This window comes from Caenorhabditis briggsae (assembly GCF_000004555.2).
Source record: "Caenorhabditis briggsae complete genome, chrV, whole genome shotgun sequence".
In the NCBI taxonomy this organism is placed as follows: domain Eukaryota; kingdom Metazoa; phylum Nematoda; class Chromadorea; order Rhabditida; family Rhabditidae; genus Caenorhabditis; species Caenorhabditis briggsae.
The window spans coordinates 15,621,384-15,634,137 of NC_013488.2; the positions used below are offsets into that span (position 1 = coordinate 15,621,384).

The 12,754-nt window shown below is 38.9% G+C and overlaps 6 protein-coding genes across 6 annotated transcripts; 5 read left to right on the forward strand and 1 right to left on the reverse strand.

The window, feature by feature from the left end:
* Positions 1-297: 297 nt before the first annotated feature.
* CBG04894 lies at positions 298-2,667 on the forward strand (the record flags this gene model as incomplete). The annotated part of the gene is made up of 4 exons (XM_002638014.2): positions 298-612; positions 1,743-2,087; positions 2,132-2,442; positions 2,487-2,667. 4 exons carry the CDS (start codon positions 298-300, stop codon positions 2,665-2,667), a joined length of 1,152 nt encoding a protein of 383 aa, XP_002638060.2.
* An 868-nt stretch (positions 2,668-3,535) lies between these two features.
* CBG04896 lies at positions 3,536-4,356 on the forward strand (the record flags this gene model as incomplete). The annotated part of the gene is made up of 2 exons (XM_045238243.1): positions 3,536-3,778; positions 4,183-4,356. 2 exons carry the CDS (start codon positions 3,536-3,538, stop codon positions 4,354-4,356), a joined length of 417 nt encoding a protein of 138 aa, XP_045092800.1.
* Positions 4,357-5,462: 1,106 nt separating this feature from the next.
* Positions 5,463-6,451, forward strand: Cbr-clec-232 (the record flags this gene model as incomplete). The annotated part of the gene is made up of 3 exons (XM_002638016.1): positions 5,463-5,870; positions 5,922-6,232; positions 6,277-6,451. 3 exons carry the CDS (start codon positions 5,463-5,465, stop codon positions 6,449-6,451), a joined length of 894 nt encoding a protein of 297 aa, XP_002638062.1.
* Positions 6,452-6,868: 417 nt separating this feature from the next.
* Positions 6,869-7,596, forward strand: CBG04898 (the record flags this gene model as incomplete). Its single annotated transcript, XM_002638017.1, has 3 exons — positions 6,869-6,953; positions 7,216-7,366; positions 7,410-7,596. 3 exons carry the CDS (start codon positions 6,869-6,871, stop codon positions 7,594-7,596), a joined length of 423 nt encoding a protein of 140 aa, XP_002638063.1.
* A 2,379-nt stretch (positions 7,597-9,975) lies between these two features.
* CBG04899 lies at positions 9,976-10,648 on the reverse strand (the record flags this gene model as incomplete). The annotated part of the gene is made up of 2 exons (XM_002638018.2): positions 9,976-10,278; positions 10,331-10,648. 2 exons carry the CDS (start codon positions 10,646-10,648, stop codon positions 9,976-9,978), a joined length of 621 nt encoding a protein of 206 aa, XP_002638064.2.
* A 1,290-nt stretch (positions 10,649-11,938) lies between these two features.
* On the forward strand, positions 11,939-12,124 carry CBG27255 (the record flags this gene model as incomplete). Its single annotated transcript, XM_045238245.1, has 1 exon — positions 11,939-12,124. The coding sequence occupies one exon, from the start codon at positions 11,939-11,941 to the stop codon at positions 12,122-12,124; it is 186 nt and encodes a 61-aa protein (XP_045098363.1).
* Between the last annotated feature and the right edge of the window lie 630 nt (positions 12,125-12,754).

Genomic DNA, 12,754 nt, shown 5'->3' on the forward strand with positions numbered 1-12,754 from the left:
CCGTCGCCGAACAACCCAATTTTCATTAAGCGTTTGGAGGCTTCGTCGAAGCTAGTTGTCCTAACTTTAACTACTTGTTGTATTTTTAAAAGTTTGATAAAGTTGGAATAACGTTTTTCAGAATAATGGTTTAGAAACCTCTATCATTATCGGCCACCCTTTATTCGCTATTGCAACTTTTGAACCTTTAAAGCTTTTCTCTGGTTTTATAGCTATAAATCATGTCAAAGTGTGACACAACGAGGAAGTAAACCCTCAAATAAAGCTAACCTTCAAAGACTTCAGAGAGCGAAAACCATGAAACTTCTCCTTGCCGTTCTACTCGTATTATGTCTTGCTACAATCGTCATCTCTCACAGAAAGGATAATGATGAGGTGAAAAAGATTGTAAAAGTTATTGAGTTTGATGACGATGTGGTGGAAGGAAGAAGTTCAATTGGAAGAAAAGGAAACAAGAAGTTTGGTTCTTCATCTTCTTCATCATCCTGGTCATCCGAGGAATATCCTAGACGTGGAAACAGAAGACCATTCCCACGTCGACGTCCTCAGAGACCCACTGAAATCAAGGAAAAATGTGATGATGGATGGCTAGAGTTCAAGAGACCTAATGGGGTTTGGTGTATTTTGGTAATTTCAAACTCTAGCAGACGTTCAATTTTCTAATTTTTGAGGTTGATTATTCCGGAGTAAGCAATGGATGGTACTCTCAGCAAGATGTTCAAAATACTTGCACTGGCATGGGAGCAGTTCTCACAGGATTCCAAAACGAAAACGAGCGAATGACAGTGGCAGAGGAGGCGCTGAACAAACTGACAGTACTAGGACAGACTGTAGGAGGACTCTGGGTTGGAGCAACTAATCTTCCCGGATGCAGAGTTTTTAGCTGTGGACCCCATAACACGTTTAAATGGACCGATGGAGAAACAACAGGATTCGAAGGTTTCAAGTGGGGAGTCAATGAGCCTGATAACACTGATTGGCCGTGAGTGTGTCCCTGTTATTTCTAAAATGAACTAATTTTTCTAACAGAGGAGACACGGCTTGCATTCAACAGTTCATCGTTGCTCCAAACTATGTCGGTATGTGGAAACCTTATTTTGTGAATGGGGATCTTGACAAGTATCAATGCAATTCGCAAGCTACTCCACCGCCCAGATTTTATATATGCGGAAAGAGAGGAGTCCGTAGGTAGTTGATGGTTTCTTCAATAAATGTTGTTAATAAAAGTTTTGTTCGAATAAAAATAATTGATTTATGAATTTATTGTACTCAATCTCGAATGATGCTAAACAATTTGGATTTCAGAAAAGACTTTTAATTGTCACTTTACCACTTGATTTTTGAGAAAATCATTTATCTTTTGCCTCCGGCGCTTCAAGCAGCTGGCTGGTTTTTTCAAGCGAAAATATCCATAAAAAGATAAAAGAAGTGTAGCGTTTTCATATTCAAAAAAAAAATGTTTGACTGTGGATACTCGGAGAAACAATTTAAAAAAAAATCTAAATCCATCAGCAGGCGTTTCGTTTTCTGAAATTTTCATTTGATGTATTTTTCTGTGTTAGAGAAGGTTTTAAATAGCGCCGAAGGCGGACATCTGGGACATCAAAGAAACACTATTCGCTTTCACAACCTTTGACCCTTTAAAGATTTTCTCTGGTTTGAGAGCCATAAACCATGAGAGTCAAAGTGTGACACAACGAGGAAGTAAACCCTAATATAAAGCTCGCCTTCAAAAACTTCAGAAAGCGAAAACTATGAAACGATCCTTTTCCGTTCTACTCGTATTATGTCTTGCTACAATTGTCACTTCTCACAAAAAGGGTAAGGATGAGGTGAAGAAGATTGTGAAAGTTATCGAATTTGATGATGATGTGGTGGAAGGAAGAAGTTCAATTGGAAGACGAGGAAACGAGAAGTTTAGTTCTTCATCTTCTTCATCATCATGGTCTTCCGAGGAACATCCAAGACGTGGAAACAGAAGGCCATTTTCAAGACACCGACGTCCTCAGAAGACCGTTGAAGTCAGAAAAGCATGTGATGATGGATGGCTGGAATTCAAGAGGCCTAATGGGATCTGGTGTATTTTGGTAATCTCAATTTCAAAGAAAAGTTAAATGTTCTGAATTTCAAGGTTGGTAATCCAGGAATTACGAATGGATGGTTCTCTCAACAAGATGCTCAGAACGCTTGCATCGGCATGGGAGCAGTTCTCACCGGATTCCAAAACTCAAACGAGCGAATGAAAGTGGCAGAAGAGGCGCTTAAGTTAACAACAGCACTAGGCCGTACTGTAGCTGGACTCTGGGTAGGAGCTACTAATCTTCCTGGATGCAGATCTCCTAGCTGTGGACCGTATAACACTTTCCAATGGACCGATGGAGATACAACAGGATTTGAAGGCATCAAATGGGGTGTCGGTGAACCGGATAACAATAATTGGCCGTGAGTGTCCTTGTTGTCTTTAAAATACGTTTAAACTCAAACAGGGGAGCCACAGCTTGCATTCAACAGTTCATCATTTCTCCTAACTTTGTCGCTGGACCCGAGGATTTCGCGGGATGGAAACCAGCATTTGTAAATGGGGATCTTGACAAGTACCAATGCAATTCGCAAGTTTATCCAAGGACGAGATTCTATATATGCGGAAAGAGAGGAGTTCGGAAATAATTGATCGTTTTTCTTCAATGAATTGTGTTAATAAAAAAAATGTTTGAATTAAAAATATAGTGATACACAGGGTGGCTAATAAGTATGTGGTTTTTTGTTGTGAAAAAAAAAAAGTCCTGGAAAAAAAAGTGGGTTATGACATTGGAACTAAAACCATTTTTTGATATAATGAACCTTTTAAATAATTATTTGAGTACATGATCGAAATAGGAAGCTATGGCTTCGATGCAAGGCTTCAGACGATAAGCGAGAAAAGTAGAATGTGTCATGGTTTGCGGTGGAATCACAGCAACAGGTACAACTTAAAAAAAAAAGTTTTTGTTGATTTAAACGTGAAAATCAGCTCGCAGGTCTATCAAATAGTAGTTTTGATTCATAATTTGTTGCACTGGGCCACTGGACGCTTTAGTGAACGTCTTTGAATCCTTCCATAAGTCCGAGAACCGTCTTGTGAATAGAAATCTACATTTGCTTAGACGCTCATTTTCCTGTTATATATACCTCGAAAAAGACTTTTTGCCTCCGAACTCTTCGGATTTCATTCCGATGGTCTTCAGTGTGTGGGACTGTAGAAGAACAAGATCTCAGGAATCTGCTAAAGCTGTTTAGACTTTCTGGAAGGAACCTGTCAAAAATTCTGGGACGATATTGACGCCGTCGCCGAACAACCCAATTTTCATTAAGCGTTTGGAGGCTTTCGTCGAAGCTAGTTGTCCTAACTTTAACTACTTGTTGTATTTTTAAAAGTTTGATAAAGTTGGAATAACGTTTTTCTGAATAATCGTTTAGAAACCTCTATCATTATCGGCCACCCTTTATTCGCTATTGCAACTTTTGAACCTTTAAAGCTCTGGTATAACTATAAATCATGTCAAAGTGTGACTTGAAAGTTGATGATGATGTGGTGGAAGGAAGAAGTTCAATTGGAAGAAAAGCACTTGAGTTGCGTTCTTCATCTTCTTCAGCATCCTGGTCATCCGAGGAACAACCTCGACGTGGAAACAGAAGACCATTCCCAGGTCGACGCCCTCAGAGACCCACTGAAATCAAAGAAACGTGTGATGATGGATGGCTAGAGTTCAAGAGACCTAATGGGGTTTGGTGTATTTTGGTAATTTCAAACTCTAGCAGACGTTCAATTTTCACATCTTGAAGGTTGGTAATCCAGGTGTAACCAATGGATATTTCTCTCAACAAGACGCTCAGAATGCTTGCACCGGTATGGGAGCAGTTCTCACTGGATTCCAAAACGAGAACGAGCGAATGACAGTGGCAGAGGAGGCGCTGAAGAAGACAACAGCACTAGAGCGTACTGTAGCTGGACTCTGGGTAGGAGCTACAAATCTTCCGGGATGCAAAGTTTCTGGCTGTGGACCTTATAACACTTTCCAATGGACCGATGGTGATACAACGGGAATAGAAGGTTTTAAGTGGGTGGGGAATCGGTGAGCCGGATAACACTAATTGGCCGTGAGTTTTTTTTAACTAGATGAGGTGTAAAACATATTTCTACAGAGGAGCCACAGCTTGCATTCAACAGTTCATCATGGCTTTATCCCTGGACCCGGGGATTCTGTGAATTGGAAACCAGCATTTGTAAATGGGGACTTTGACAAGTATCAATGCAATTCGCAAGTTCATCCATGGACCAGATTCTACATATGCGGAAAGAGAGGAGTTCGGAAATAATTGATCGTTTTTCTTCAATGAATGTTTTTAATAAAAATTTGTTTGAATGAAAAATCAATTTTTTTCACATTTCGGATTTTAGAAAAGACGTACAAAATAAATCACAGTCTATCACATTTATCTATCAGAAAATAATATGTTACAGGAAATTTTCAAAAATAGAATCTCACTCTATTTCAAACATCCTGGTCGGAAAACGCGCCCCAGCGAACGTGAAAAATCACTGCGCAACGTGTAAATTTTTCGGTGGCTGAGGATCAAACTTTTAAACGTTGGGCGAAAAAATCGCAAGTTGCAAATTCGTTGATTAAAAATATATAGGTCAAATCCTCGTCACTGTTTACATTATTAAATTTCGCCTGGCCTAAAAGTTAACTGGGGCGCGATTTTCGACCCCGTTGGTTTGAAACTCCATGGAATCTCAAAACTTTTCAAATTGTCCTGAAATTAACAATATTTTTCTGAGCTTTGATGAACATGCTGATAAGCTTATTTAAGAGACACCAGTTTTCGACCGCAAGTGTGATAACTCGAACTACCGTATAACCTGGTATTTTTACGGTATGGTCCATTGATAAAATGATTGTCACAATATTATCAACATTTAATCAGTAAACGAATGTTTCGTATCTATTACAGTAACAGAGATAATTGAATTCAAGATGTGAGTCTCACAATCAGCGCTGATAATGATAGAGGAAGTACAGCATTTCTATCGTTGAAAATAAGTGAAGCTTGAGTTTCTGTCCTTTTTCTTAAGCCGTTTTCGTTTTGGCTCTATCTCAAAAAACCGATCTTGTATATTTTCTTTCCAATGGGACTTCTAAAATACTGCCGAGTTTGAAATTTGAGTCCATTTTTTTAAGGATGATTGCTTTGATTGACGGATCTCTCATCTCCAAAAGACCTCTACAAATGCAAAGGATCTTCATTTTGAAACCCGTTTTTTTCTAGTTTTGTGATCTTTCGAGCTTTGCTCTTTTCCCAATTTTTTCCACCCATAAACAATCCAACCCTCAACTTCCCGGAAGTTTCTCAACACTAAAATCTCTCCTCTCCTTTAAAACCCCATCATTCTTCTCCCACCTTCACTTCGGATCTTCAGTATGAAGTTACTTTGCCTCCTGATCCTATTCCTTGCCCTAGTGTCTTTAGCATCTGCTCACAGACATCGTCATCATAGACATGGCAAATTCACTGGAAAGAGGCCAAAGAAGATCGTTAAAATTATCCATGTTGGAGGAGGAAACAACTTCCATGGACCTAAAAAAGTGACCACACCACCGGCAGCGTCCTCGTCTTCTTCTTCGTCATCCTCGTCTTCAGAAGAGGTCCCTCCAGCATTTGACACTGATAACGAGGAAGTCAAAACTACACTGCCTGCTCCACCACCAACCACAACTACAAAAACTACTACTACCACCACCACCACTACCACAACTAAAAAACCAGAACCAAAATGTGATGAAGGTTGGCTCACTTTCCAGAGAATTCATTCACCTTGGTGTGTCTTGGTAAGAGCCCCTTGTGGTCCTCCTCTGCAATCAAAATTAATAATTTTCTAGGTCGGAAACAAAGGTGCCAATAACCATCAGCTCACTCAACCGGAGGCTGAAAAAGTCTGCAAACAATTCCAGGCGACACTTACCGGACTCACGAATGATGACGAGCGTAAGCAAATCGCTAACGAGGCTCTTCACCAGTTGGGAGAGATCGGCATTGAGATGGGTGCAGTTTGGCTTGGTGCCAAGACTCGAGCCGCGTGTAAGTCAGAGAGTTGCGGAATACACGATACTTTTGAATGGAGCGATGGATCAACGTCGGGAACTGGTGGCTTTGTATTCGGAAAGAATGAACCGGATGATGAGATCTATCCGTGAGTCACTGAAAAACTGAAAAATTTAATATTTAGTGTTACAGAGGAAATCACGCTTGCCTTCAGCAAATTATCATGAGCCCAACTTTTGTTCCAAGCACAGATGAGGAGAAAGAAATGAAAAGCAAATTCCAACACGGAGAATTGGATAAGTACAAGTGTGAGAGTCCAGAACATCCTAAGACCAGATTGTACGCATGTGGAAAGAAACCACAATAGATTCAATTTTCATTCATTTTCTCTGGTTCTAAAAACAATAAAATTTTTACAAGTTCGACTGATAATCGCCTTGAACACAAAAAAGCCATTCTTCACAAATTTTTAACAACTTTTCCAGATTTTTGAGTCGTTTTTATTTTCACTCTATTTTCGAATTTTTATAATTTTAACTCTTTAGCTGACAGGTTTTCAATATCTCTTTCATTACCCAGGATAATTTGGGCCAAAATGACAATACATTTTCTGACACTGTATAATTTTCTGACACTGTATAATTTTCCTATAAATCTGATTTGTATTCACCTGAATATCTCAATCATCAGAATACACAGAAAACTGGCTATCATATAATCCTTATCATGGAATAGAGTGCGGCCAATAAACATATTGATACACGATATTTTCTGTGTTTTAGTCATGTACAAAACTTTCCTTACTGTGTTTCTTCTGAAATTTGAAATTTCTTCCAGTTGTATACCCACACAAAATGTGGACCCATTTCGTGAGTTTTCAATTTCTTCAAAACTGAAAATTGAACTGAAGTGAGTTTCTATAGTTTTTTGAAAATAATAAAATGCAATCCAACTGTATCTTATTTTTCATTCAGAATTGATTGGATCTCTATCTTTGTTTAGTAGATTCAAACATTTTTCGGTCTCATCCAACAAACTCTATTGTACTCATTCAGAGTTAGCTGTTTATCATTCAAAGTTAGCTGTTATTTTTTCACCATAAAACAGCTAAAAACAAATATGTCTTTACAGCTTGCAAAGTGTGTTCAAAAATCTACGATTCCTCGTGTGTTGGTGACGATGGCTCCTATGGTGGATGGTGTGTACCCGCTGATGATGTTCCTGTAACTTATACACTTGGCAATCCTCCAGCTATCGGTTTCGCCACTTCCACGGACTGCTGGTAATCAAATTTTCAGTTAAAGTTAGTTAATATCAAATTTCAGGACTGATTTGACATGTCCCTCCGGAACTACTAGAGAATTTCTCATAGATGGGAGTATTCCGTCTGAAGGAAACCCATACGGTGCACAAACGCTTGCATACTGTGAAGAATCTGGACCCGCTGCTGGTGTTTGGCGTATCTGGGTCGCGGATGATCACGAAATCACAAATATGAGATGTGTGGGATGATAAGTGGTAATAAGAATCGCTATATATAACAACTTTTGCTGAATTTTTCACAGTGTTAAGATATCCGGTGTGATTCAATTCTATCTTTTCATTCCTTTGATTCTGACGTCGTTTTCCTGTCAACAATTGTCACATCTTCTCAATCAAAAATTGTTTAAGTGATAGCAATGAAGACACAAACAAGAATACGCTTTTTTTATTCCTAGGATGTTTTCATTTTTATCGTATAGTGCCTTGAACACTTGATTGAATGGAAAAAGGTGAAACCAATTATGATATTTTAGATCTACCTTATATATAAAACGCTATACGTTTATGTTGGTCCCCGTGTCACTATGTCGACTTTTGAAAAATGGAGAAATAAATATACAGTGCGGTCAATATCTTTAGGACCCCCCTCGATTTTGGCGGTTCCAGGAGAACGGTAAGAGATAGCGAAATTCGGTGAACGCCAATCGAATCAAGATAACATGAAACTTCATAGGACAAATTTTCATGATTCTACCACTTTCCGTATAAGAGTGCCACCAAAAATACCTATTTCTGGCCAGTCAATATTTTTAGGACCCCTGCAAATTTCGAATTTTTTTCCTATTTTTAGGAAAGTGACCCAATATCTAGAACATCATAGTGTATGTACACAATCAATACCCTGACTGCTCTCCCAGTATTTAAATTAGCTTCTCAACACCAAATTCTGTATGTTCCATGACCGTTCTCTTCGAATAGTTTGAATTTCTGACAAATTGGGTCACTTTTACAAAACTACGCAAAAATAGGAAAAATTCGAAAAGAGGATAATTTGGAAAGTCGACAAATTATGAAAATTCTTTGAGATACTTATAAAAATGTACCAAAAACACGAAACTGAAAATTATTTTCAGTTTTTAAGCGAAAATTCAACAAAAAATGACCAAGATTTCGAAATCTCCAGGGGGTCCTAAAGATATTGACTGGCCAGAAATAGGTATTTTTGGTGGTACTCTTATAAGAAAAGTGGTAGAATCACGAACATTTGTCCTCCGACGTTTCTTTTGATTCTGAATTGAATGACGTGCACAGAATTTAGATATCTCTAACCGTTCTTCTGGAACCGCCAAAATCGAGGGGGGGGTCCTAAAGATACTGACCGCACTTGGGGATTCTCGACGATTTTCTGCAGTAGCTCCACCGACTTTCTGCGGCAGTTCTGCCGACTTCTTTATGTCGACAGAAATGCTGCAGAAAGGTGACGCAAGCGGCTACCACGCGGGCGTTCGTTCTCTTCCTTTCTATTGACTCGTATTTAAAAACGACACATTTAAAATGAGATCTTTATTGAATCAAGTGATAATACAAAAAAAGTAAAGTTAACAAAAAAAATAAAATTTAAAAATGTGTTAGATGACCAAAAAGTGCATCTATTGTCGCTTTTTAGACATTCCATCGTAGTAAACTGCATTTTGAATCGAATCAGCATAAACATCACTGCGAATATTCACTTGTCAGATAGTCCAATAGAAAGTGAAAACATATTCAAAATAAAAAATTGGGTACAGTAGGCAGGTTCACCGTAAAACCTGTAATGTAACGTCATGGTATTCTGTTGTTCGGAGGGGTACTTTGGAGGTATGCAAGGTAACGAAATTTGGTTTTGTGCTTGATTATCATGGTAGAAAAACAAGAAAATGGTGCGAATTTTCAGATTGCCCTAAAAGTTAGAGGGACGGTACTATTACAGATAGCGTTATGTTACAGCTTCTACGGTAATCAGAGTCAGATAACTATCCGGCATTTTTTCCGGAAAATTTCTTTGACAAAGAAAAAATAATGCGATGAGTAAGAAATCAGTAAAACTTTAAAAAAAATGCTTACCTGTATAATTTTTTCGCTCCTCCTTGTTATTCAAGCCACTTTTCATTTAAAAAATTTGTTCTAAGTCGCTGGCTTCAATTAAGTTCCAAAAAATTCTGTTCAAAAATTCCGCAAGAATCCGAAAAAATTCGTATAAAAATCGTGTTTCCGTAGTTTCGTCATTGCAGAGATATTCCATATTTTTTTGTAATTTCGAAATTTTCGTGTTCGCTCGACAGTTTTCGTTCTCCTTTAGAATCTTCCGAAACATCAAAAAATATCGTCATTAGTCAAATAATTCCATTTTTAAGTTCGGTTTTCTCTGAAATATTTGTCTGAAATATTAAGATTAATTCTTACCTAATAATCGTTGTAGAAACTATGGCGCCGATGGCTCGTTTTCCTCAAGTCTAATCGTCGCAGTTGATTCCTTTTCCTCCACTCCATTTTGACCGACATTGTTCGGAGCAACGAAGAACTGTTGAATGCAAGCCGTGTATCCTCTGTTAGAAAAATTAGTTCATTTTAGAAATAACAGGGACACACTCACGGCCAATTATTGTTATCCGGTTCACCGACACCCCATTTGATGCCTTCAAATCCTGTTGTATCTCCATCGGTCCATTGGAAAGTGTTATACGGTCCACAGCTAGGAGATCTGCATCCCGGAAGATTAGTTGCTCCAACCCAGAGTCCTCCTACAGTCTGTCCTAGTACTGTCAGTTTGTTCAGCGCCACTTCTGCAACTTTCATACGCTCGTTTTCGTTTTGGAATCCAGTGAGAACTGCTCCCATGCCAGTGCAAGTATTTTGAGAGAACCATCCATTGGTTACTCCCGAAAAACCATCCTTGAAAATTAGAAAATTGAACGTCTGCTAGAGTTTGAAAGTATCAAAATACACCAAACCCCATTAGGTCTCTTGAACTCCATCCATCATCACATTTTCCCTTGGTTTCAGTGGGTCTCTGAGGACGTCGACGTGGGAATGGTCTTCTGTTTCCACGTCTAGGATATTCCTCGGATGACCAGGATGATGAAGAAGATGAAGAACCAAACTTCTTGTTTCCTTTTCTTCCAATTGAACTTCTTCCTTCCACCACATCGTCATCAAACTCAATAACTTTTACAATCTTTTTCACCTCATCATTATCCTTTCTGTGAGAGATGACGATTGTAGCAAGACATAATACGAGTAGAACGGAAAAGGAACGTTTCATATTAGGTTGGCGGGAAAGTCTTTGTCACTCTGTTTGTTTAATCACTGTTCTCGTATATGGAGGCTGTGTATGATATCGACTCTAGTGAATAACAAGGTGATAAGAACCTTCCATATAAACAAGTCCCCATCTCCTTCCCTGCTCCTCATCTGTAATTGAAACGATATGTTTGTTCCCACTGCTATTCACATCAGACATGTTTTGATTTACCTCTTCCTATCTCACACCACGATGAAGGATTCGGAAACTTTCTTGAAGAATGTGTACAACACACATGCCCCTCACTACAATACTATTCGCAATTGGTTCCATCGTTTCGAAAAAGATGACTTCTCGCTCGATGAAAAGGATCGCTCTGGGAGACCCCGTGAGTTGGATTTGGACAAGCTGAAGCACGCATTGCAATCGGATCCATTTCAATCTAGCCGTGAACTAGCTGTCACATTCGGAGTTCACCATAGCACAGTCCTTGAAGGTTTGAAGTCTCTTGGAATGAGAAAACTTTTTGGTCGATTCATACCTCATCACCTGACTCAAGCCAACCTTGACCGCCGAGTCGACGATTCGATTACTCTTCTCACTCTCCACGCGGGCGATCGATGGCTGGACCGGCTAATAACCGGAGATGAGAAGTGGGTCTTCTACGATAATCACCACAGGAAATCCCAGTGGGTTGGAGAAGGAGAGAGCCCACAGGATGTCCCAAAACCCGACCTTCATCCGAAAAAAGTTATGCTCTCTGTGTGGTGGGGAGTGGACGGCCCCATCTACTGGGAACTTCTGCCCGAGGGCAAAACAATAACTGGAGACCTCTACACTACTCAACTACGAAACCTCAAGAAAGCAGTCGACCGTTCGGCCCTGAAAGACAAGAAAGTGTACTATCAACATGATAACGCTCGCCCACATGTTTCGAAACAAGTGAAGCAGGAGCTGATGGGATATGGATGGAATGTTCTCCCTCACCCCCCGTATTCTCCTGATCTTGCTCCTTCCGACTATTGGTTATTTGGCGATATGACACGTGCCTTCGAAGGAAGAAGCTTCAATTCCCGTGGAGCGGTCGAAGCGGCACTCAAACAATACTTTGCCTCACGCCCGGCTGGATTCTACCGCAATGGAATCCATAAATTGAGGGAACGTTGGAGACATGTTGTTGATAATGATGGACAATATAATTAATTATTCGGTTATTTTTTCTTTGAGAAATAAACTATTGAAAAAGTGACAAAGACTTTCCCGCCAACCTAATAGTTTTCGCTTTCTGAAGTCTCAGAAGCCGATTTTTATATGATGATTACTTCCTCGTTATGCCACACTTTGAATCTCACGGTTATGACTATTAAACAAGAGAAAAGCTTTGAAGGTTCAAAGGTTGTAAAAGCAAATATTGGTTCGCTGATTTCTCTTTTGAAACCTTTTCTAACAACGAACCATCAAATAAAAGTTTCAGACAACGAAATGTCTGCTGCTTGATTCAGGAGATTTTTTCAATTCGTTTGAGTTTTCCCAGTCAATAACTGATTTTTTTTTTAAATATGAGAACGCTTTAAATTTTACAAGAGATCCTCAACACCTCGTATACCCAGATTTTGATGGGAATTCGGGATAGGTTAACAATAGGCTATCTGCACACATCTCAAAATTTTAGAATCCGCTCGCCAATTTCAGCCGAGTTATATCAGTTTCAGTACTGAAAATCGTATTTTCGGTGCAAAAATATTGGTTTTCAAAGGCTATTTCCTCAACTACTAGGACGTTTTAGAACATATAATTTGTTGTGATAAACTTAGATTTCAATTAAATTTCATATTTCGTACATGTTCTCAATTTTTTTTTTCGATTTTTGATAAATCTGGAAAATTGTGGAAAAATCCGAATAAAAAATATTTTTTTAGAAAATGCCCGAAAGATGACAAATTTTTTTAATTTTGAGTATACCATAAAACAAGTATGTTCTGGAACCTCCTAGAAGTCGAGAAAATCGTTTTTGTAAATTGATTTTTTGCACTGAAAAAGCGGTTGTTGGTACTGGAACTGATATAACCCGGCTCAAACTGTTCTTTCTAAAAATTTCAAAGGTGTCAAGATAGATTAAGCGTTATT